The 26,267-nt window shown below is 37.4% G+C and overlaps 1 protein-coding gene across 4 annotated transcripts in view; it reads right to left on the bottom strand.

The window, feature by feature from the left end:
* SIM1 (SIM bHLH transcription factor 1) overlaps nucleotides 1–26,267 on the bottom strand; it is a 48,955-nt gene that overhangs the window by 5,586 nt on the left and 17,102 nt on the right. For all 4 annotated transcript variants that reach the window (XM_038177516.2, XM_038177515.2, XM_072036160.1 and 1 more), the window contains 2 exons: nucleotides 9,558–9,723; nucleotides 1,811–2,216 (listed from right to left, as the gene is read on the bottom strand). In XM_038177516.2, coding sequence (XP_038033444.1) covers nucleotides 1,811–2,216; nucleotides 9,558–9,723 — 572 coding nt within the window. The remainder of the gene's footprint in view (nucleotides 1–1,810; nucleotides 2,217–9,557; nucleotides 9,724–26,267) is intronic.

Genomic DNA, 26,267 nt, shown 5'->3' with positions numbered 1-26,267 from the left:
TGGACTTGCTTAAATTACTCAGCAATGCCTTGGCCTTAGCACATACAAAGTCCACTCTGGGGATGGTTCCCATGGGATTGGTTGATAAGAATGCTCAAAGGAAAACCATTTTCAGATTCACACAAGTAGCTCTCCTGCTATGTGGGGTCGTTAGCAGCTTCACACCATGTGCTCTGTATGTCTCACTGCATAAACAACATTCACAGTGCACCAGACTTCCCAAGGGTGACCAGAAATGCATGGACTCATAGACAACATCCAGGGCCTCCCAAAATGGTCAAACAAGTATCATAGTAAGGTGAACAGAAGCCAGAACTACCAGAAGATGCACTAAAAGAACAGAAAAGGAAGAAAAGCACTCTTTACCTAAAGAAACTGCTCTGACAGCAAAGTTCACATGCAATCGTCAAAAACGGTTTAATTTGTTAAAGGTTTGAACTGCATAAAGCAAAACGGAAATGGCACATTTTCAAGGGAGACTCAGGTGTTCCTCTTCTGAATTGAGACTAATGTGTCAGGTTTCACCCCAAAGCTACATGCAGTCTGAAGGCCCACTGAAACAACATATAAGGCTTGATACAATAATAAAAAATAAAATAAAATTGCAGCACCTGGAATTACAGCAAAGCCAAGGAACAAACAAAAATCAAAATTCTATTATCCACTTGCATTGATTAACCTTAATAGAATAAATATCTATCACCATTACATTTTTATCTCTGTATGATATTCCTTTAAAAAAAAATAACAAAATCACTAGATAAACACAAATATGAAAGAACAGAACAGTCACAAGGAAAAGGACGGAGGTATGTTTTAAAAGGAAAAGTGCAGAACAGTATTGAGCAACAAAACTAAGGGCTCCCTCTCTTTCATCATTTGTCCTCCATTTCCTAGAACTTGCTATTCTTGATCTCCAAAAGCCCTGTTCTGCAAGCCAATAACTGTGCTAATTTAATTATCTCTTATGAGTTCTTTAGATATAACCTATGTTTGGCAGATTATTGACAGATTATTTTACTAGAAAAACATTATTTTACATCGATCCTTATAAACTTTAGCTCTGATTTTGGGGTCAGCTGCAGTCTTTCAACTCTCAGCCTATCCTTTAAACCTGAGCATCGTTGTATTTTTCGAAACACATTATCAGTTTTTACCAATGCATTTTTCATCAGTTTAAGCCTCTGAATCCATGCTAATGTACTGAGGGTGCAGCAGGCTAGACACCAAGCAAAGCTTCAGGCTTGGTGCTGAAAAGATGGGGAGACTCAAATCAACTAGGAATTACAGGTGGGAATATATGTCTAAAAACTAGAGCAAATGTTAATTTGAATTGCCAATTTTTAATAAGAAGCAGCAAATATTACTGAATCTAGTAATAAGCAGCGTATACATATAGAGACATAAAAACATAGGTTGGGTGTAGTTATCGCTAATTTTGTGCTAAATATGTTCTATCCAATGTAGATTGATTTTAAGGTGCAAAAATAATGCTCTTCTATCAAGTGTATCATTTAATCCATATTTTTATCCTATAGATATCCTTTAGATCTCACCATCAGGCGTTCCCACCTAAATTTCACAGATTAAAAAATATGCAGCAAATTATATTTTGCTGTATGTAAACCAGCCTGCTAACTTGAATTGGAAGTATTCCTCATTTCCATACACATGATCTCTGAGACAGGAACATGAGGAACATGCATCTTTTCCTTTGTCTCACATAGAGAGATGCGTGTTTATGCCATGACTTTGAAACTGTCGCTTTATCTGAGATGGTGCCACTTCTGCATATCCCATTATCTCTTACCATGAATCCTGTGCACTGAAGTTATGTGGGGCATACTGTTTTCATACGCTTCTCTGCTTTCAGGGGATGACTTAGTCAGGGGCAAGGCTGACCGAGAGCCCCACCAGCCTTCCCTCCCAGGCTGTGGAGTGCCAAGGAAGTATCTGCCAGCTTCACATCTGCCTCCTTCACAGGCCTGAGTATGGAAATGTCTGTCATCGCTCAGCCTGGAGTGGTCGAGTGCAAAACCATAGCAGAGAGCACTGCGGTCCGAATACTGTCTGTAGGCACAGGAGACATCATGGTGCTGGGAGCTCGGTCTGTCCGTGGGCTCCAGCAGCTGGGGAGAAGCCGTATCAGTTAGGGGGCTCCCACCCCACTGGCTTTCGTGGTCAGATTCAGATCTCTCAGTGTGAAATCCAGAATACTGCAAAACAAGAGAAGCAGTAGAGAAATTACTAGGCCTGGATGAAATCTGCAAATAACTGCACTGAAAAGACAGATTATGCATGTGACAGGGCGTTTTCCATGAGCATGCCCACACATCTGCACCTTCTGATTAGACTCCTCATCTTTTCCTGTATAACACCCTGTAATGAGCTCACAGATGACAGGACAGACCTCGTGAAAGTCTAAAACATCCCATGTCAACCCTTAATAGCCGTCTCCTTTATGATGTGTGATATTAGGATCACCAACATCAATGTTGCAATTCAATATTTTTTTAATATGTCCAGGTTTTTCTTATTGCTTTGAAAGCCAGCGCTTATGTTCAGCAATGGTGCTGCAAGGCTCCTCTGCAAAATGCTTTTAAAATAACACCACTCCCAGAGCATTCTCTCATGTCAAATTGAAACTGAATGTGTTTGCCAGTTATATTTTCAATGGTCCCATCTCTTTTCCGTGTTTTTCTTCCTTACCTGGGATATCTTGGAAATTTTTTCCACCTATTGTTAAGGAAAAGAAAGCTTCCTATAGATGCTGGGACTCCCAACACTACTACAGAGTAAAGTCCCAAAGTGATAGTAGATCAGTAGAAAGCTAAAAATCACAGATCTGTTGCAATGTGGGAACAAGAAAAATCAAGCAACTATTTTCCAGAAAAGGAAACTGTTAGCCAAATCAGGCAGAGGGCATTTTGGCACCCTTGCTTAAGCAAAGACCTCCCAACACAGAAGAAGTTAGCAGGCAGTTGGGAAAGTAAACAGAATAGGAGCATGAACATTTGTTTTGACAGAAGGGTTAAGTACAATATCACAAAATTATAAATAACCTTGATGAATGTTTTAAATTTTTGGACACCTTCTGGAAAGAAAAAAAAAAAGAAAAGAAAAAAAAAGAGAGAGAGAAAAAAAAGCAGCTTATTAAACCTCCTAGGATTTAGTTATCTCAGTTTTTAATCTCTTTATTTATTGGAACTGTCAAATTTCATGGAACATCTTTAAATCAATTTCACCCATGATTATGGAGTGGGATGAGACCAAAGCTGTACATGCTCACCTCTTCAGTATCGCATACTCATGTCACAAATCAATGTATTACAGCATGAGACTTTGGAATTCTCCCATTCCATCACTCACCTTCCAGATGCCCACTCTGCTTTCTTTTTAATAGGCATTAGGCCTCTCTCCTAAAAACATAAGTTTACCTTCCTTTTCATTAGATTGAGTTGCTATGAAACTCCTCATTATCAGCCAGGATCAAGGTTTTATGCACTTACCACTCAAAAGTACTGACCAGATGTTTGACTTACAGAAACTTAAACCATCTGTGCAACATCAGTACTTGGAACTACTTCGGTTTTGGCATTTAATTGGGTATTTCTTCAGATTCCAGTTCATATTTGTGAATACTGTTTGTTAACAATATAGGCTATTTAAAGGCAAGAAAGAAAGAGCTGTGGCTTTGAAGAGCTCAATTGTATTTTGTTATTAGTTGACAGAAGAATACCCATAGGCAAAAAACCTACTGGTAGATATGGAGAAGGCCAGCAAGCTAGTACCACCATATTGATTGCAAAGTTTTAATAATGAAAGAATAAATCCGATTGTGGATGGAGTTAAGATAGTTACATAGCCATGAAAGAGTTCTTTTAAATGCCAGTAACTCATCATAAGTTAACTAGGAATTTTATTCAGCCATCATAATATTTCCTGACCTATTAGAAATTGAACTCTTTTATTACCCTTTCTGAACTCTAGTCTTCAGACTACTTAGTCACAAAGAAATGTTTAAAAATACTGAACCGAATTTTTTGACAAAATATATAGGTTAAATGAAGTTTAAAATAATTTAAAAAAAAAAGTAGAAACAATTAACAAACTTTTTAACTCTTAAATTTTAGTTAACATGTAAATTCACAACCAAAAAAAAAAAAACAAAACATTTTTGTACCTGTTTTTATTTTTAGAATTATTTTTAGCTAAAGTTTTGGATTTGGATTTGATTTTTATAAACTATATATTTTTTTAATTTAAAAACTTAAACAGAAACATAATGTAATATATGCATAAATTTAAGTATAGAAACGTTCAAAAATGATTTGTTTTCTTATTCACAGCAAAACTAAGAATATGTACTTTTTTCATGAGGACGAAGAAAAATATTTTTGAATATTTTATTATAAATATTTAATTTTGTTTACAATTTATGATGTTAATAAATTCCAATGATTCTTTCAAACTGAAAATTCTGAAGTTCATTTGGCTCTTATAAGTATTATTCTACTACTTCTCTGTTTCTAAGGATACATCAGGGTCCAACTTATCTTTCTTTGAGGGAAATTTCCTCATTAAACTGAAAAATTACACTTTTTTTTTTTTTTAATCTTGAATTTAACCACAAAGGATTCAATTGCACAGGCCTTTCCAAGAATGGGAAAACATTTCAAAGTGTACGTGCCCAGTGTGTCAGAAATGCACCATGTAATGTCATATAACCATGTAGTCAAGACCAACAATACTTCATGCATATTCTTTGTACTTGATGTAAATGATGATTATTTGAGATCTGACCCGCAGCAGCTGCTAGGCCATGGATAGAATTAAATTAACACAGTGAATTGTTTGTGGCCCACATTGTCTACCAATGTTTGATATGACTGCTTATTCTTAAGGTAGAACATAAGCAGACATAGGCCAAAAATATGTCTAATTCCCTTTAAAGCTAATCACATCTCAATTTGGCACCATCAAGCTGCCTCTACTGCTGCAATCCTACGACTGTCTCTTCTGGGAATCTGATGTTGACAGGTGGAGACTCCAAATACGGACATGCATGACAAGATGATGGGGGGAGAAATGAAAGGATGATCAAAGATACTACTTTGCTGAAATGGGAGTGGAAATACTATCTCTCAAGTCAAAATTAGGCTCCCATATGTCAAGTGATGAAAGACCATAGAAAACAGAATTTGATTTAATGAAAATTCTGGCCAATTAAAATTAGTGAAAGAGGTTTATTTAAAAAAAATATCCCATTCTACCTCAACAGAAATGTTTTCCTTCCTGCTAATTTTTGCCTTCACATAGAATGTATTGTCTTTGTTTTTGACAAAGTTTAACCAGCCAGACTGAACTTAAATATGATGAAGTTCTTCAGACAGGCAACATCTGAAATCACTTCAGGTGGTTTCTGAATCATCTTCTAGCATAAAGAACAACAATAAATGAATTAAGTGGTCCTCCAGCTGATCCTGGAGTCTGAACTAGCACCTCAAGATACTAGAAATATCTTCCAAAGTGTTAATTCAGTGTACCATTGCAGTGAGAACACACCAGCAGGATTAGCACTGACACAGAAAGGAGCTTTTGTGCCATCAATAATGCTCTTTTTACTCCAAGAAAAACTTTAGAATGAAAATAGGAAAGTATCAATTCCATGTCTAAAAAAAGCTTTCTTTAAGGGAGCCAATAGAAGTGTATTAAGCCAGAAGACAACTGTAGTATTTCTTGGGTGATTTTCTTCTGCCTGACCTCTCATTCCTACAGGTGTCTCACTGGCTGGACCACTCATCCTGTCATACACAGCAACAGCAGCCTGCTCTACACACACTGCCAGATGTTCAAACAATAGATGTTATAGTTATCTAATTTTCTGGCAGCCTACTCAGGTTTTTATCATTAGAAACATTAAATATATAGCGAAACCCTCTCAGAGCTCTCTTTTCCATGAAAAACTTTCACTACAACAGCATTAGCAGCTTTCCTCTTGATTTGTGTCTTAACCATGAGAAAAAACATCACAGATGCAGGCAGCATTGTACTAAGAACATATGCATGCTTTTAAATCACTTTTATCTTACTTTTTACTAATGTAATCCTGAAATGTAAAATATGTTCTTTTTGCATTCACTGTTATAGGCAGAACAGATGGTGAAAGGCTTAGATTAAAGTAATACAGCATGTCCATTAAAATAACCCCCACTGCTGGTGACTCTTCACCAGATCAGGAGTTATGTTTACTATAAAAAGAGGGTTTTGCTTTGCTTTTGAATACACTGGAAGTTGCCAAAGCTTTAGGCTACAGGAAGAAATGATAAACAAAAGAAAGGCTGACTAGAATTCAGTCTGATATCTTTACTCCATTCTTTAAAATAGTAGAGGATATGTCCAAACAGAGGTGGATTGCAGAATTAATCCAGGTTATTTGTTTAAAGTACCTATATGTTCAATTTATCTCCAGTATCAGTATTGTGGTAGATAAGTAATTATACACTACCAGAGAGGGCTATTACTCTCCAAAAATTGTGCATGCTGTAACACATACACCAAAGTCTGGATCCAACAGCAACTGGGTACATCCTTAGTTGTATGTATGCATTCATTATATAGATCTATATTAAGTATACACATATATTAAGTATATGTAAATATATATTCTTTATACAAGAATAGGATGAGAAATGAAACAATAAAAGTTTATCCAGATTGACCATAAAAATTTTCATTAGAGGCAGACAACAGACAATTTTAAATATTTTCTTCAAACAATCATCATTAATGGGAGATTAAACTCCAAAGCAGTTTTTCAGATGATCACAATTAAAATGTTTTTCCAATCTTGTTGCTATTTCCTGTGTACAGAATAAATGAAGTCCAGGGCTAGATTTTTGGAACACAAAATAAATGAGGTCCAGGGCTAGATTTTGGGAGCCCCTCACAATGATTAGGGGAAGACTGCAGACATCTTTTGACCAATTCACAATTTCCTTTTTCTGCGTATCTCTATCAAGTTCTCTCTCCTACTTTTTCATCTTCCCTTTCAGCTCTCTTCCTCTCTGCTAGGACAGAACTAGAAGAGCACTGTTCAATGTGTTGTGGTAAATTCTAGAGCTCTGTCATGAATTATGAGTTGCTTTTCTCTCTGCTCACCCTTTCCCTGCTTGGGACTGGTTTCGCAAAACCCATGAGCCCACTGTGCTAAGGTTAGCTGGTGTTAATCAGATGCTGATAAGTGCCTCCAATTTAATGAACTCAATAAAAAAGTCTACAAGCACCATATTGCATTATGTCTGTTTTTTCATTAGGTTTGAGGACAAAAAAAAATTTAACATTGTGTTAGGTGACCAAACCCCCCACCCCTTCTGCCCTAGTGGTGAATGTTCAACTGAAATTTATTAATGTGGTTTTCTTACAGTTCACATCTCATGTAGCTATCCTAGGGGCACACAGCTGGCAAGGGAGTGGATTCTCAGTCATCACCCAATAAAGCATATAATTCCCTTTTCTCATCAAGACTGGTGAAGCAAAGTAAATACTAAGAGGAAAAAAAAATAATAAAAAAATAAAAAACATAAATCTAAATTATCTTAGGTGACCTTAAATTTGAGAAATACCTTTGCTCACTGTTATTTTACTAATGAATTTCCTGCTTCCTTCCTTCACCAAAAAGCAGGGTCCTTTTTATGACAAAACCCATGCTCTCTCTTTCCAGCCATGCCTTTGAGTCGCACTTTAATTCTCCACAACTGACTGGCAAATTATGTGGGCTGGAGACTAAGGGACACAGGCCATACCACCTGCTGTATGTTCTTTATAACAGCTTTTCTTAGTCTTTCAACAGTTTATTCAGTGGTTGAGAAGGATGAGAGGGATGCAAAGCCAAGCTGCCAGCGTTGCTTGTGGTGATGTGCTACAATGAACGGTATGACCATTTTTCAAGATACTGGCAACTAGCACTGTTGCTTCTTTATGAATGACGAAATCCATGACTTTACTACCAGGCAGCTGGTAATGAGGACGCAAAATGAAACTGGAGACTAAACATCCTCAGCTTTCAGACGGCAGTCCCTGATAAACCAACAGTCTCAACACTGCACAGCTAGTTGAATATTTTTTTTTCTGGTGGCAGAGAGAATGAAACAGTACTGATGAAAGTTACACTTTCAGAAAGCTAATCGGATTGTGAGGTTGACAGGTCTTCAGTTGGGATTGTCCTGCTAGCAAAGGAGGACTTCTGAAAGGACCATACAAAAGGAAGAAAAGAGCAATTTCAATAAATCAAAGACAGTCATCTTAAAAATATAATTTAGAATTAATTGTAGGTACCTTTCCTGATTCTTTAAAGCAGTTTTATTATAATTGGTTGCTGTAGTATATTCAAGAAGAAGGGCTATTCTTTAATAACCCATAGAAACATGTGTAAACAAATCCTAAAATGACAATAGCTGTAACAATCTCTGGTAAATTTAGATTCTAAAAATTAAGCATCTGAGTTCCTGTCTAGGTGCTCAGTTAAATATTTCCTGTATCAAAAGCAGATGACATTCATCTGAAAGTCTTATTCTTGGTACTTTTGAGGAAAGCAAGGAAATGATGTAGACACATGGGCTGAGACTGTAAACTTAAAGAAGTCAGTTTAGAACAGAGAAACTGCTATCCTCGAGGTCATTATTGGATCAATATTGACCTGGATGCTTTTAAAATATATAGCTCCCCAATGTTACATCATGAATGCATACACATATACCCATTGTGTAGTGGGAAAAGGGCTCTGTAAGACCTGTGTTATTTTTTAGCAGGCATAATGGTTAGTTCAACAGATTGGTTTTATTTGAGCTAAACAGATGACGATGTAAGTATGCAAATGCTGTGGCACTGTCTGCAGAAATCACTTGCATAGATGCGTTCGGCAAGCTGCAAGTTAGAGACCCAGTTGAATCTGGTCCATTCTACAAGCAGGGGCATGTTTCTAAAACACGAGGCCTTAAAATGAAATCTGGGAAATTAAAGTCTGCTGGTGTCAATGGCCTACCAGGGCTTTCAAAGCTTCATACACAGAAAAGCTTCCTTGTTCCAATTCAGCTAGCCAGCTTGCTGTTTTTCCCTTCTCAAAATTCACTCCTTTGGAACAGCATTCAGTGTTGAACTGCTGTCAAACATCTGGCAACTTTCTAGATATGTTGGAATTATCAAAGAGTAAATAAGATAAACCAAGTTTTCTCAAATGGCAAAACTCACAGTCCTCACAAACCAAGTATTTCAAAAGCAACATTTTCACTTGTCCTTCTGTCCACTCCTCATTAACTCTGAGCCCTGTGCTGTTACTGTTGTTGATGATGATTTATTATGCATGCTGAAACATAACTGTTTCCAGCTTTTTAGAAACTGTTTAAAGAAACATATTCCTGTCTCAACATCTTATAACTTGTCATCCTTTATTCCCTTTGAGTAACATGTTCTTTGGACCATTCTAATTACTTGGGTAAAATAGCAGTCAAAATCAAGATATGCAAAAGGATTTAATTTTGTTTTCCAAAGACAACTACCTGTGGGTATGGTGATGTCCTTGATTTTGACTTTGTGCTCGAGAGGCGAGATTTGCTTGCCTTTCTATTATCCGTTATGGTCGGAGTTGAATTTGCGTATGAGAATGCCGGCTTGGTAGCTGTGACCTGATCCAAGGAGAGCTGTAGTCCTTTATATTCAGTATCCCTATATAAAAGGCAAAAGTGAAAAAGAAACTCACTTCATATCTTAATGGGAAACATACCTTCCTTCTTAGTGGGAGGTGGAAATGAAAGATATTTTTAAGGAAAAAAAAAAAAAATTATCCAGGACAAGCCAGTATACCACACTAACACATTTAAGTAGTATAGCTTACTAAACAATAGCACTATTTTTAAACTGAAAAAAAAAAAAATATTTTTGCAGCCAACTGTTATCACCCTGATCTACTTTTTTTTTCAGTAATAAACTAGGATGGGAATTTCTAGGAAGGAATTTCTGAGATTTTTACTACACTTGTGCATTGGTCACACAGTTAAGCAGTAAATAAGACACATTTTCCTTGAAACTCTTAACTCTACTAGAAACTTACTACATGTTTATATGTGTGTGTGTTAGTGTACATGTGAGGGTGCACATAATAGCCTGCAAATAAAGGTGGTTAAATAAATTGAACATGGTTTTTAATGGGGAAAAAAAATATAATTTTATATTTTTCACTAGTTACATGGTTTCAGGTAATTGGTGCAAATCTGTGAATCTTTATTCTTCTGTGCATCCTTTGAGTTATTATTCCTCTGCTTGAAGAGTCTCTTACACTGAAAGAGCTTTCCAAATGAGAAAACAGCTAAATAAAAATCTTTAAATTTAAATTTAAATGGCCTGCCACACACTCACAAAATATCAGAGGTTTTCTATAAGGAGATAGATATAATGGCAGTTCATGAAGTTCATATTAGTTTCTTCAAACCTTCTAATGAATACTTAAAAGTACGGAAAACTGGCAGTATTCATGATGTCTTCCTAACCCATAACGAGGGCATGTGTCTTGGACTGTACCCCTCTGCACACATCTGCGCGTCTGCTGGTACCCAGGGGAATAAGAAACGAGCTCTCCAGCTTTCATGTAGTCATACGGAACCTATTCTGACAATGATTCATTTATACAGAGCAGAGCAAGAGTTTCTCCCTCACCTACCTACCTGGAAGAAAAGAGGAAGGATTCATGGGTTTTCTCTTCCTTTGTGTTAATCAGAAGAGAAGGAAAGAATAATGCTTGACTTATGGAGTCAAAGAGGCAACATATTCATTCACACATTACCTCATGCTCTGTTTGAACCTAAAGACTCATTCTCATCCTTAATGAATTATATTAACAGTAAATTATTTGCTCAACTTCAACAATTCTGTGATTCTGTAATGTCCTGTTTTATAATCACATGTATATTGATGTAAGCCATGACAATTTAACATTTTTTTTCAGAAAGGAACTGCACAACAAACTGAGCATATCACAGTTTAGTACACTGAAATTTCAGATAAAATCAGTGGCAGAAGGATAAACTTGGTAAATTACTGAAATAAATGACATAGGATTAATCATTGGACAACCATAGATAAACCTGCAGAATAGACAAATTAATTACTGACATTCTACACTGACATTGTTTTGCATCTGATAAACGACAAACTTGTTGGTAGAAAGGTTTAGGGTTTTTGGCAATGCAGACGATTTGTATGTATTCATGTGCATATCACACATAAAAGCGAATCACTTGCATTAGAACTGTGCTGACAGTCCATAGTGGGTAGAGATTTGCTAAGCATAATTACTGTTTTGTAATGCAAATTTACTTCTTAATGAGGTCATTTCTTCAAATTTTGCCTTTAATTGAGGTAGGTCTCTGCTACAATATTTGCATTTCAAATATCCTCCCTGCAGTGAAAACATATGAATATATGGATTTCCATTGGCCTGTTCAACAGGTAAGGCTTGTCCACATATTTTGAAACCGTTAATCTTTCCCATGCTTACCCCTAGAGTTTTAACCCAGACAGCTTGGCTTGACTTGCAAGAGCATCTGTCTCCATAATGGATTCCTTTCAAATTATCTTCATATTACACAAAACATCAGAAACAAAGGATGTCAATTAATCTTCATATTTAACCACAACATTAGCTTGAGGCATTACCAATAGTCCTAAAAATTATCTTTCGCACTATGATATACACATTTCCAGTGACACATTGACTATAAGAAAATATGGAGGAAGGGACCTGCCATCTCAATGTCAGGTGCAGAAGGTGTTACATCCAGAAATGAAAATGGATCAAAACTGAGGAGATAAATTGTTCACAGCTTTAAGCAGATGAGGACATTCTGTTTTACTTTTATAACCTACCAACTCTTTTGCCTTCCATTCTCCTGGAAAAGCCATAGCTCTGCACCCCTGCCATTACCCACTCATCTCTGGTACATGCCACCTGGTAATTGCCTGCCACTTTCTCCTATCATTAAAGTAGTCTTGAAAAAATTGAATAAACACCACCTCAGTATTCTGACCTCAGATTGTTACTCCAGCACAACTTGCCTGCTCTTAAGTCCTGCACAAGGGCTGAAATCTTAGAGACTACATTGTACAATGGTTCTAAGCCATGAGAATCTAAAAAACAGGTATGTCCAAAACCTTACATACTGTTATGTGTTACATTTCTAAATTCTTGGTATGTTGAGGGTGAGGAGTCACCTTCCCAGAACACCACACATTAGAGTAAGCACCAAAAGCTAGTATTTGCAGCCAATTGCTGAGGACAAGAAGTTCTTGCTGCTGAATGTGAAGTTTCTGGTTAAAAAACACATCTGCACTCTCCTTTCAGATGAAACACCTGGACTTTTTGTATCACCAAGACATGATTCAATACCATCCCTAACCTAGCACAGCTACCCCTCAGAAGACCCAAGATAGATACCAGAACACCACTAACAACAGGCCAAGATAAATACCAGAAGTTGTTGTTTTTTTTGTTTTTTTTGTTTTTTTTAAAAAAAAAAAAAAAAAGCTAAGAAAATTTGGAGGAAGGGTCCTGTGTTCTCAATGTCAGATGCAGGAGATGTTCCATCAAGAAATGAACGTTTGAGTATATCCATATGTACAGTAAAGCAAAGGACTAGAGGAACCAGGACTCCTAGTGGTATACAAACTACAGATGGAAATTCTGACAACTTCCTGGAGGCATCTATAAAACTTCCACCAACCATGGAACTGTAATCTCCAGATTCCTGTTCTCGGACACCTGAATCCTCTATTACACAGTCCTAGCAACACAGTAGTATGGCATTTCATGTTCTACATGTAATTCAAAAAAAGGTGGTGGGTATGAGGCCCTTCCTCCAAGGTCCTCACCTTCAGGATCCCACAGGGATCCATATAATCTACATCTATCTACATGAGACTGCTGAGAGAGAGAGTGATATGGCATGTGTTCAATTGCTAACAGTATGTTGCTGACAATCTACTATTTATCTCATTTTCTGATGCAACTATCATCACTATAAAACATCAGAATAACTACAGGAAATTAGCTCTTAAATGAAGAACAGATGGATCAAACTGAATCCAGACAAGACCAAAGTGATGCTTCTTTGCGAAGGGAAACACATTGAAGACCTCCACCTTTTCATGATAGGAAACAGCCATTCTTTCCACAGTTGGATGGAAATTCGAGGTCCTCTTTGACTCCTTAGCATATGCTTCCAAAAATGTATTATTTCTTCTCTATCTTGTCCCTTCCCCCCAGATGAGAATTGGGCCAGTATGGTCAATATATCAAACACCTACAAACCAGATTACCATGCTTCACTGCAAGTGAAAAGAAATCAAAAAGCGTAAAATCCACTTGCTACAATATACTGCTCCCCATTGTCTTCTCAGATGTAACTCCCAGAAGCATTTCTACTCTGTACCTTGTTGGTGGCTCTTCCACTACCCTACATATAGCTTGATCCTGATTTTGAAAACACTTGTTGATGTACTAGAGTTAACATCACGAAAAAATATGGGTCAATCTCTGTACCAACTGCACTTCTCTGCATTAAAGTATCTGAAAGTTGAGTACAAAGCATTCTTTACTAAAGGGACCTAGCTATATCAAGCTACATAGACAGAAACGGACAAAGGCTGAAGGAGAGAAGCATTTGGCAAAGGAAACCAATCTCTTTGCCCATGACTTGTATGCCAGCTGGATCTGCAACACTTATGTGAAGATTCTCACAAATCAGCTTTATAAGATGCTTTCTGCCTACTATAACTGCCAAAAAGTACAATGTGAAACATGGTGGCAAGCCTCTCTAACAAAATTTTGAGGAAGAGCTAATAGCTGATTAACATGTAGACCAAAAAAAGAACAGTGAAAGAGTATCACAGTACCACAGATCCCAAATTCCTGACAAATAAAAAAAAGCTTGCATAAATATGGCAACTGGGCCTGTAAATAGAGCTCACAATGAAACTGAAAAAGTGAGAGAGGTTTTTCTGTGTGATTGTTTGTTTTTTTTTTTTATGTTGGAGGGGAAAAAATGAGGAAAGAGTGAGTCAGCTTTGCTAGAAATAGTGTTGGGAAGACTAGAAATAGTGACAAAGGCCCAAGAGAGATTAATACTGTAGAGAAAAGCTGGGCTTTTCTGTGGTTGTGTTTGTTGGAGTAATAGTTTGTTGCCTATTTGGGACTACCATAATCAAAATCTAAAAACTAAAATGAGTTAAGATTAGAGAGTTATGGGTACAAATAATTTTGAAGATATTAAGATTCCTGCTTAAAGACAGTATTGGCTATGGAACAGAAGAGAACTTAAGCCCTGAAAAATGCTTTCACATAGCAAAAGCAGCTGGACAGGATGTATCCAGAGGAAGGAGTAAAATAATGACATCCATTAGTGAAGAATAAATATCCAGATTGAACCAAGAGAACCTAAGAAGTAGGACAAAGACTCAAGAATAGAGATCCATTCATAAGCAGCATGTCTATTCATAAGCAGCATAACCTTCAAAAAAAGGAAAGAAACCCTCAAAACATGAAGAAAAAATACAAAGTTTGTAGTAAAATCTGCAAAAGCCATAAGGAAAAGTACCTTTTCACCTTAATGGCACAACATGCCAGAAAGGAAGAATATGTTATACATGCAGTAATTGAGAATACACAAATAACCAGTAAAGAGACAGATATATACAGTGCATTTTCTTGTATCAAAAGACATTAAGTTTATAGTCCCTAAAGAAGATTTACAGAAATTTGGTCTTCATACACGAAGTTATGGCATTAGATTAGAAATGTCTTTCAGTTCATTCTCTCCAGCAGCAAACAAAACACCAATATACAACTGGAATCAGATCTTACTCTTATTCTCTGGTATCTTCCAATTGATAGTCTAAACAATATACAGTGATCATGCCGTCACTGGAAATCATAGCAAATAAAGAATGAAAAGGCACTAAGGGACCATAAAGTCCTGCAAACACTGAATAACCTGCATCTATGTCATTCTTTAAACATATTAATGTAATTAATGAAGTATCTGTTGAATGTAAAACATTACATGACCTTAATGCAACAGTTCCTACATCATGAGTACAATTGAGTACATGAGTACATCATAAGTACATGTCTGAAGCAAAGTGGAAAGCATTGCTTATGCAAAAGAAACCAATGTGTAATTTTAATTGGTTGTATTATTATTCCTTATGAACAAACAATATATATTCAAAATTTCTTCTACTGCATAAAGTTATATATAAAAAGGGACATATTAATGCTCTCTGCAATATTTTGTTGTTGTTGTTATAAATCAAGAACATTACTTTGGTCAGACCTTCTGCCAGTCTAACAGAATATGGAATAGAAAACATGTAATTAAACTAAAGGTGTTAACATCATTAATGTTCAGTCTATTTTGCTGAGTTGTTGCAATTCAGTGAAAATCAGCCATGAAGGTGGTAAAAGTCTGGCACTTCCTCATGCATGTCTGACCACAATACTGTAATATATCATTCTTCTACTTTTAAACAATGTCTGCAACTTTTAACATTTCCACACTCCAGCTCATGCAATGCTAACAGCGCCATTCAACAGATGAGTGAAAAGAGAACAGATTCTGGCTGTTTGTCATGTTCATGGCTTTCTAAATCAGCAGATGGTACAACAAAACAGACAATTTCCTCATCTGCTGTGTCCTCTGTTCATGTACAATGTGTCTCAGAAATGTTTACAAAGGCCTCAGTCTGCTTGTGAGACTTGTCAGGAGGACCAAACACAATCCCCTTAGCATCTTCCCGAACCAGTCACAATAAGGGCGCTTCAGTTCACTCACACAGGAAGCCAACTTTCAGGACACTAGCCTGAAGTGGAAAAAAAAACAAAACAAAACAAAAAAAAAAAACACTCTTGAACTTCACTGCTTATTATGAAGCTATAGTGATGGCCAGTTGTCTGACCTCAGAGATGTCTCCGTTTTTCCATCAGTAATTGGGATGATGACAGTTATCCTCCCTAAATTCTTGAGTGAAAAGCCCCATAAAATTCTAACCTACTGCTCACCAAAGGAATTGGAAAGACCCTCTAGAAATCTCTCATGTGGTTGTTTATCACTAGAGCATTTAATGGCTTCATGTGGTTGTTTATCACTAGAGCATTTAATGGCTAAGCACTGCATCTAGTTGGAGAAGTATGAGATCTGTACATTGGATCCCTTCACTGAGTGCCAGGCACCTATTTATCCCCATAAATAGTATAAGCAACAGTAGCTGTTTACATCTTGTTGAGTCGAAGTTTACAGCTTCTCCAACCATGAGATTCATGTACATGATATCATGTTTCTGTATTTGCTCTTAAAGATAGAGCAATCCAAACCAGGAAGTTCAATTAAATGATTTGATACGTTCAAGAAAACTGAACCATGACGTTTCCTATTCAGACCATTTAACATAAATGCCTGAGGATATCTTCTAGAAGAACTACTGCCAAAGAAATTTTGTATTTTCCCTGATTGGTTTCTTGTCTCAGAGTGCAGTCATTTAACTGTCAGTTGGAGTTAAATAAAACGTCCTGGCCTCTAGATAATCATGGTGTAGCAGATATTTCAGCAGTCTAAAGGTACAGTTTTACAGTTTGTCATTCCCAACCACATGTCTAGCCATCTCTGGCTCCAAAAGGAGCCCTTTGTACACTTTGTACGCCTTTACTTACTAGATTTGCTAGATAAAAATATGCACCAAGGCTTATTATTGTCTGAATAAAATGCCTAAGATATCTGAGGCTAATTATATAAAGAGATAACAATCATCTTTAATTACATATAGCACTGACAATGAGCTTTAAATAAAATAAATAAAATATGATGACCTCGGTTTAATTCTGTAACGTTCATTTATACTGGGAGTGTTTTCTTTCAAAGGTGTCTAGGAGCACAACCAGCTAAAAGTCGTGTTTGGGGTATATTCAGTGCCTGTCAAGCTAAATGGAAAAATGTATATGATAGGAGTTTATAGAGGTTTTTATATGTTAGAATCTGCCTGATATTGAGAAATTGAGATTAAAGGCAATGTTTTCTTTTCTGGATAGACACAAAACAGTTAAGAACAGAGTTTAGTGCAACATTTTATCTGAAGGCATTTTATCTGAAGGCACCTTGCAGAACTCCATGATTCACATCCAAAAGTGTCAGCCTTGAATAAATTATTATGGTAACTTCTTGGTAAATATTTGTGGTTTTCCACTACTTTAAATTCACCTGAACATTCAGATCATATTTTTTCTTCCAACTCCTTTTCAGCTATTCCATGAAAAGCAATGTCATCTCAGTGCATCCACATGTACATGTACACAGGATCCCTTTAGGAATTAGTGCCACACAAACATAAATTCTCACATACACATGTAAGACTGTTTCCATTTCACTGAAAGCCAGTCTGACAACAGTGCAACAGACTGCTGTTGTACCAGGTGGACTTTCCCATCTCAATCTTCTTAATATTTGTATGTGTTAAAAAAAAAAAAAAAAAAAAAAAAAAAAAAAACAACTTGGATAACTGACACCTTTAAGACATTGATCTACTAGCCAGTTGATCTGGATTAAACTCTCAACTCTACCACAGACCACTGGTGTCACATAGGACAAATCATATATCACAGGGTTTTTGAAAGCACTTGGCAGCTCTTTGAGTTTAGTCTCAAGGCAGCCGAAGGGACTCTTAATTCCAGTAGGGTCAAATTTAGCCCAGCACTGATCACTTCTGAGAACCCCTACTTTAATCTTCCTGAGGATAACAACATTTTCCTATGGGAAAACACTAATTTTGTGGAGCATCTTTGTCTGTTTCACCCAGTAAACTTCAGCTTTTTGTTGGAAGGAACAATCTCACACTGTCAATGCATATGGTAGCTAATGTTAGTAAGCTAAATCTCAGCTGTGGCCCCTGGCTGCACATCTACCACACACAAGAAAGAAAAAAATATACAAGACCAGTACTTGTGCCACTATTTATGAAAAGCATGTTTTTATTATTTCAGAATCTCCATATATTCAACACAAATGTTTTAACTACGTTCTATACCATTTATCCTTGATTAAATCTCTTCTAAATAGTTAATCATTAATGATTTCTTTACAGTTGCTGTGCAAACAGTTCATTCATGCCTATGACATATCAAATTTCACAGACGTGTTCTTTAATTGGATTCATTTATTTCTAATCTGCTTAAACCCTCACTACCGTAATGCTTGACTAAATATATATTAAACTCACTTATTTAAACTGCTAAAATAAATTTGAGATGCATTCCATGAATAAAAATACTTGATTGAATACATGTAATACCATTGTTATTGTGTACCTAACTGAGCAGAAATTATTAGAAATAGTACCCTAGATAGCTGTATGATAGGCTTGGACAAAAGGATTTGAGACAGATTGCTGATTATTTTTTTGCAGAAAATATTTTTAAAAACAGCTTTCCAAATCCTGAAGTTTCCAATAGCACATTAAGGCATGCTATAAGGAATGACAAAAGGAGCTTCTCATGACTTAAGGGTGTTAACTGTTTTCACTCTAAAATCTGGGTACTGTTTTAGAAATAAGAGCTTCATACTAGCTGTAGGCTAGGAAAATGGTTAAAACAAAAACAAACAAAAAAAGAAACTTTAAAGAAAATTTTACTATTCAATGTTTTGCAAGTAACAATGACTAAAAAGATGGTACAAAATTACATAAAAATAGTGTAAACTCTGATGACCCCATTTGACAATGTCAGGGTGAGACAGCAAGGATGGTGGGCTTGGAATGGCTTTTCTATGAGCAACAGAGACTCCTCAGGCTGAAAAAGAGATGACAAGGGGAACAAAAAAAAAAGAAATCTGTAAATTATGAGTGACAGAAAAAGTACGTAGGAAATAGTTGTTCATTTTTTCCTCTAATACAAGTTGTGTGGGTTACTAAAGAATAGGAAAGGTAGCAATTTCATAGTGAAAGGAAGTCTTCCTTATCACATTTACTTAAACTACTCCTTGCTAAAAAATCACATGGTTTCACAAAGCAATAAGATAAATATGTGGTGGAAAAAAAAATGCATTACTTTGACCCCTAATACCTTCAAAAATACCACTTCTAGGAAGTTCTTTGAACTTCTTAAGGACTGAAAGAAAGTGCTGAAGAAACATTATTGCATGCTTGTCCTATTTTTAAACTCTTTCCAAAGTATTTGCTATGGTCACTATCAGTATGTGTCTGATCCTGTGTAGCTGTTCTTATGTTACACCACAGTAGTTCAGAAATTTCCTACTTCAGTTCCTTTAAAACAACATGCTGAAGAGTTTTCCTGACAATTTGTTATTGCTTTTAACAGTTTGCTTTAAAAATTAATTTATTGATATTTCAGATTTGATCAGCTCCTCTATGTTCCCCATATTAAAGTTTTTGTTGTGAGAAAATTCCTAAGATCCCAATGCAAACACAAAAAAAAAATAGTTTTTCTGCTCTAATTTTATTTTCTTTGAGAAGATGGGTTATAACTCATTTGACAGACTTTCTGATAGACTTCTGTGATCTGAGAATAGTTTATCTACAAAAAACAATGTGCTTGAGAAAAAAAATGGTTTACTATTCATTCTGTTATTTCCTTGTTGGCAAATTTTCTATCTGTGTGCCTCGTGACATACTTGTCCATCATTCTAGCCTGCTTTTTCTGATCAGCTGGGCCCCGTGGTACAGAGGCACCATGAGTCCAAGAGGGTTCATGACCCCCATCTGCTGAGGAGGACCCATCTATAGTAGATCACTTTCTTTGTCATCAGATTAGTCCTTTCTCATCATAAGCCTTTCACCTTTTTCTTCAGAAGCAAGATATTTTTCAACAAACATGTTTAAAACTCACTTGTCTAGAATTCCTGAGCTTTGGCCAAGGGACAGCACTTTGTTCCTCCAGGCCATTATCTGCCATTCTTTGCCCACAAAGCAAGCAACCATGGTATGCTACTTAATAAATGTTTTTTTTAACTGAATCTTGTTTTGGTTGACGTTTAGGGAAGAGAAAGGAAGGAAAGGAAGAAGGTTGAGGACTGGTAAATGTTTTTTTAGCATTTGGGGAGAATGGCTTTTTGTTGCTTTTTAATTTATATAATATATATATATACTTTTTTTTTTTTTTTTTTTTTTTTTTTTTTTACATGGTAATCTACCTGTTTTCTCATCTCATCATTACACTTCCTGTCATCTCCTTCCCATGCACAGCCATACCTCTCCTGCAGCCAAAGCAAGCCCCTTCACATTATTTGCTCACTTAGGTTTAGGGCTCCGTTCATATCACACTCAGTCTTGGTGAACCATCTTTGATAGGCATATCATGTGTAACAGGTGTTTATGTTAGTAAAACGGGAGACAAATGGCCAGAAAAGCCTATATCATGAGTCTGTAAAGTAACTCACGATACTTCATTTTATTTATTTTCCTCCTAATTACTGATTCAGTCTCCTCAATGTATGAATTATATGCTTTTAAATTTCCTATGTGCTATTACATTTGTTAAACCAATGTTAGAGTCCAAAGAAGGGCTACAAAGTTGCTGAAAAGTCTGGAGGGGAAGATGTATGAGGAGCAACTGAGGTCCCTTGGTTTGTTCAGCCCAGAGCAGAGCAGGCTGAGGGGAGGCCTCATGGCGGCCTGCAGCTCCCTCACGAGGGGAGCGGAGGGGCAGGCGCTGAGCTCTGCTCTCTGGGGACAGCGACAGGACCCAAGGAAACAACATGGAGCTGGGACAGGGGAGGGTCAGGCTGGGTGTTAGAGAAAGGTTCTGTACCCAGAGGGACTCCCCAGGGCAGTGGTCATGGCACTGAGCCTGCCGGAGTTCAAGAAGTGTTTGGACAGCGCTCTCAGACACATGGTCTGGTTTTTAGGGGGTCCTGTGTGGAGCCAGGGGTTGAACTCAGTGATTCTTATGGGTCCCTTCCAACTCTGGATATTCTGTGATTCTATGGAGGGGGTCCATTAATGTTGAAATTGATACGAGATAACTTGTCTGACCACCTAGACCCTCTGGGCAACAGAGTAAGTTGAACTACCATATATAACACAACTACTGCTGACCCACACCTTCTATCAAATTCAGAAAAGAGAATTTTTGAATGGGTGTTAATGCTAACAACTCATCATTAATGTACCCAGTTCCAGAAATATAGGCCTATGTTAAAGTTCAGTTTATGAAACTGAAGAATAAATCTCTGGTGGATTGAATGGTTACAGGTACTGACATACTTACTAAGTATATCTAAAATTTCACCACAAGTAAATAAAAATTGTTTAATAAAACACAGTAACATCTATCAGCAACCTTCTTATGAAATGTAAACCTGTCATCTGGCTACCACCTTTGTCCTCTTGCTTTGACAAGGACAGGCAGGGACCTTAGCTGGCTTTTGCCCATCTGCTGTCACTGTTTCACACGCACATCTATCAAGGGTTTCTGGATGCCTGAAAGAGTCTCTGACCAGGCCACTCTATGCTGCTATACAGGTATCCACAGCATACATACATATCATCTCCACTGCCAACCTACAACTGTTCTTGGACCAACTATAATCAGCCACTGGGCTAACTATACTTTTGGTTTGGGTTTGTGTGACAGACCCAGTTTATCAGAATACATGAGATTTACTGTGCTTGTGGTGTCTACTTCTGTAGCACATACACAGCAACTCCAGCATATCACAAACATGCAAATGGTGCTGTGCACCTTCTCTCTGACAGCTGTCTTGAACTCACTAAATACCATAATGGAAGCCCTAATTACATATAAGCATGTTAAATGACACAGCTGTAGTCACAGAGGTGTGCAGCTTACTTTGGGCTGATGCTACACACCCACTCCCATTGCTGTTTTTCACAGACTAGAAAGCAACGGGGAAGCTGGTTATCCTTCAGAAGATGACACTAACTTTCCTTCTCACAGCTTAGGATCAACAGAATTATTTTGGGCAACACTGTTCAGCAGTTTGGCTGCAAATAGGAGGAGGCTATCAGGCTATTTATCCCCACATCCAGCCTTCATATGAACAGATATATGCCTCATGAAACAGCTATTACAGATTATTATTTTGTTCTGTGTACAAAACAGTCTTTGGAAACAGCAAGAGAAAAACAACATGCAATGCTTTTGGGTGGATTTCAGTTAACCATGTCCTAAACTGGAGTTTTCTGTAGCAATAGCCTGGGCTACCAGCTGCCAACATAGTACAGGGACAACTGAGAGCCACAGGCAACTTGTGACCAGGCTGCCTTCAGGACAGGCTCTGCATATCCACCTCCTCACCAAAGGCATAGTTGTAAGAAAGTTGAGTATGGGCTGGTTTTAAAGATCTTCTCTCTAGGTGATGTCAAAGTAGCAGCACAATGCTAGGGGACATAGCCAAACTTGAGTTAAACAGGCATTTGAGTTTCCATAGTTGCACTGAAACTTCAGCAGATAATAGCTGTTATTTCCAGCATTGCTGCCCCTGAGATTTATACACAGTGGTTTGTAGCTGAAAAACTCCGGCTGTTCTTTATTAGGCCCCAATTCAACACAGTAACAAACACGGCCTTCCAGCCATCTCCATTTGGCAAACCCTTGGAATATTCTTATTTCTAAGTTTGCGCCTAAGGGTTTTTTTAATTTCAAAACCGAATTCACTAGGATATAATCATGCACTGAAAGTTATGCCTAAGCACTTTTAGAGCCAGGCATGTGCTTGAGTTCTTTAGTAGATCAGGACCTCTGTGATTTAATTGCACTAAGTGGATGATAGCAAAAGACAACAAGAGGAATAAATCGTGTAAGTGTGTTTAAGATCATGGGATTGACTCCAGACTGCAGCCGTCACAAGCCTTCAGAAGGGTCAGACTCTGTACCCTTGTTCGCACAGAGCGATGCCTGCCTCCATAAATAGTGTCATCAAAGTGAGGGGGGCTGCCTCTGAAGTAACCTACTGAGTACGAACATGTGTGCTGGAGCCTGGCCCACACTGTAAAGTACAAAAGAGAGGTGAGGGAAGGAGAATTAGATTTTAAACAGATACTTGCCACTGTTGAATGGACAAAGGAGATTTATTTGTTAACACTTAATTTAGGCCATGTCTAAATGCCATGTTTGTGCGTGTATGCATAAGAACTAGCAAGAACACCCTAAAGTAGAGTGAAGAGCTTACTTCAGAAGCAGCTTAGTCACTTATCACACCTGTTGCATCTCATGATTATTACAGAAAAACAACATTGGAAACAGTAATACTGTGGTGGGTGCAGCGCAGAGCAAACATGCTAACAGCAGAACTGGTAAAACTATAACTCTGCTGAAGGAACACACTGCTACTTTTAAGAGAGCAGGAGCCAGTTAGGCATGCAGTTGTGCACCGAGCACCAAGAGGATGATAGAATCATAGAATCATCTATGCTGAAAAAGACCTTCAAGATCATCGAGTCCATCAACCTGACCTACCACGTCCCATCACTAAAACAAGTTCATGTCCCGTGATAATAAGAACCCTTTGGTAGCAGCTCAGCTCTTTGGCCTGCCTCTTCTGCCTAGCCCCTGATACAATTCATAGATAAAATGTAAATGTCATGTGGCAAAACCAGCAGACATCCTTGCAATAGCCTTCCACTCAGCTGTCACAGAATAATGGACGTAGCTCTCAATGCCATGGTCTGTGGTCTCCCCCTCTCTACCATGTAGAAGAACCACTGGGGCTGATCCCCAAAGGCATGTGAGCACCCAGCTGCCATAATAGCATTCTCAAGCCTCATTTGTGCCATTCAAAGTGCTGAGGGGTAGAGTAAGGATAAAGTGCAAACAACTTCTCTAACAGGAACAGCTGTGCTCCGGCATATAGCCTGGTGCTTCCGTGCAAAGTGAAATCTGTGGCAGTTTACCTTGAGCCATAAACTGTGGCATTTTAGGAGTAAGAGTCCCTGCAGTGGGCCCTGTAACTTTCATCAGTGGACTTAAGGCAGACAGCTGGAGATAGTAATTGCTTCAGCCATTGCTGCTAAATCTGCTGTTGAACGTGTCTCGCCCCCAGACAATCATTTTACAAGATCCGTAACTCAGTGTTTGGAAGGAGTGAGTTTCCAAGGACCTGTAGCAGCCAGCACACTGAATGGGAGAAGAATGAAGTGGAAAGCATTTGAAGTCACGTGTCTTTCTTGGAATACAGACACTTATTTGCAATCCTGAATTTCATGTCGCCTGAGACTATCAGTATGCATGCATTTAAACTAATAACTGTGTTTTGGTTTTTGTTTTGTTTTCTTTTCGCTTTGTTTTATTTTTCTGTGGATCCAAGCCACAGTCCTTTAATCCTTACACTAGCCAATAAAACTCTCTTCCTACGAGCAGTGACTGTAGATGCAGGCCCACAGTTTTAGTGCCTTGGCCATTACAGTCACCTGGTTTAAATACAAGCATGGAAATTTGGAGTGAATTAAACAAATGGTAGCTAAGAAAGCCCCTACATGAACAAAGAAGAACTGCAGAAGCGTATTGTGGACACCTGGAAAAGCCTGTCTCCTATTTGCAAGAAATATATAAACAGTGTTCCAGGGAGACAAGCCTGTAATAAAAACTAATGGTGAACAAACAGAATATTGCATAGAGTAGTTCAAGAGGAATCCTTTTATGTTTGTTTTTTTTTTTTTCTTTGAGGCCTGTGCTTCTCCAGCATTCTGACTGATTAAAACAGTTCTATTATATACTCACTTTGCTAATCAAATCACATGAATGATGGAGGGCTTTCCAGTCTCAAAAAAGTACATTGTAGATTGAACAAATGAGGTGGGACCCAGTTTTATGCACTGTTAAGGAAGTGGCAAAATTCCCATTAATAAAGAGAAATATAAGGGAAAAGCCACAGGTCAGATTTGTTTCTGCTGTTTACAATTACTTAAGGAAAAAAAAAATGCAATATGCAGTTAAAGTCAGTATGCTTTATCTCAAGTATTAGAGTTAGATGGCTAAGCTTACTTGTACAAGTAGTTCATCTAATGATATGAGTAAGGACGTGCAGAATTACTTCTGCAAGTAATAACTTTCCCATCTATTTGCTATCCTACACACTCCATCACCCACTTGAGAGATACAAGCCATGTATCTACCTTTGACAGAGGAGAAGGCTCTGCAGCATGTCCAAATAGGTTGATCTGAGAGAAATGCGTAAAAAAGGTGGGAGTGTAGGTATGTAAATGCAATGTATGGATGCTCCTATTGACTAGGAAAAGAAAGAGGTTGGTCTGTCTCTGGTGATGTCCCAGAGACAAGACAAAAAGAGGATGTGTATGAAAAGCTACAGAAATCTTTCTTTATAATTGTCCAAAAATAAGGGAAGAGCTTTATTTCCACCTGAAACAAACCCTCCCCAAATGCAAGCTTAATATGCCAGCAAAGAGCATTTTCAGTCTGACCCATCACACAGAATGTTATCACATTGCTGACACAAGTATTTTAAATCTGGTAGTATGCAAAGCTATAAATAGCAATAATTTAAAGATGAAGTGTGCAGATACAATTAATGGTTAATTTATTCTAAATTGCATTTACCACATCATTAAGTAAAACATTTGCCAATATGGCATTTATTTGTGAAATAATCTTTCAAACACATTGCATGCTTCAATTTATGCTTCTAATCAGCCAGCCAGACAAAGCTATGTGAAGAGGACAACTGGAACTTGTATATGCTTGTATCATCAGAGCAGAGATTAGTCACAATTAAATACCTAATCCACGTTGCCTCTATATGTTACTGCTATTGTTATTCTTTTAAATGCTAAAGAACAAGGAAATGTGTATAGAAAAGCTTCCTTAGCTTTCTCTGGGGACAAATTATTATAATATTTGTTCTTGCTCGAAAAGTCAAAGGATTTGCACTTTGCTTTACCCATTTGTTTAAAGGAAGGTTGTTTGCCATCTAAATATAAACTTAACTTCAGCAGTTGCATTCTCCATTAATTGACTCATCCTTGAGTCCCTTTATGTGATAAACATGCACAGCTAATAATCAATAATATGGCTAGTGTGTGTACAGAACAAATAGGAAAAGAAACAAATATTCTGTGTCTGTACTCACACAGGCCAAGTAGAATACAAAGAAGAGCAAATGTGTGTGCTTTAAATCTGAAATCCTTAAAGGTCATTTATATTAATTTTGACACACTCTGATTACACAAAAAGTAACCTT

This window comes from Anas platyrhynchos, chromosome 3, assembly GCF_047663525.1.
Source record: "Anas platyrhynchos isolate ZD024472 breed Pekin duck chromosome 3, IASCAAS_PekinDuck_T2T, whole genome shotgun sequence".
In the NCBI taxonomy this organism is placed as follows: domain Eukaryota; kingdom Metazoa; phylum Chordata; class Aves; order Anseriformes; family Anatidae; genus Anas; species Anas platyrhynchos.
The sequence above is the reverse complement of the archived record's forward strand: the minus strand, read 5'-3'. Positions and strand labels throughout refer to the sequence as shown.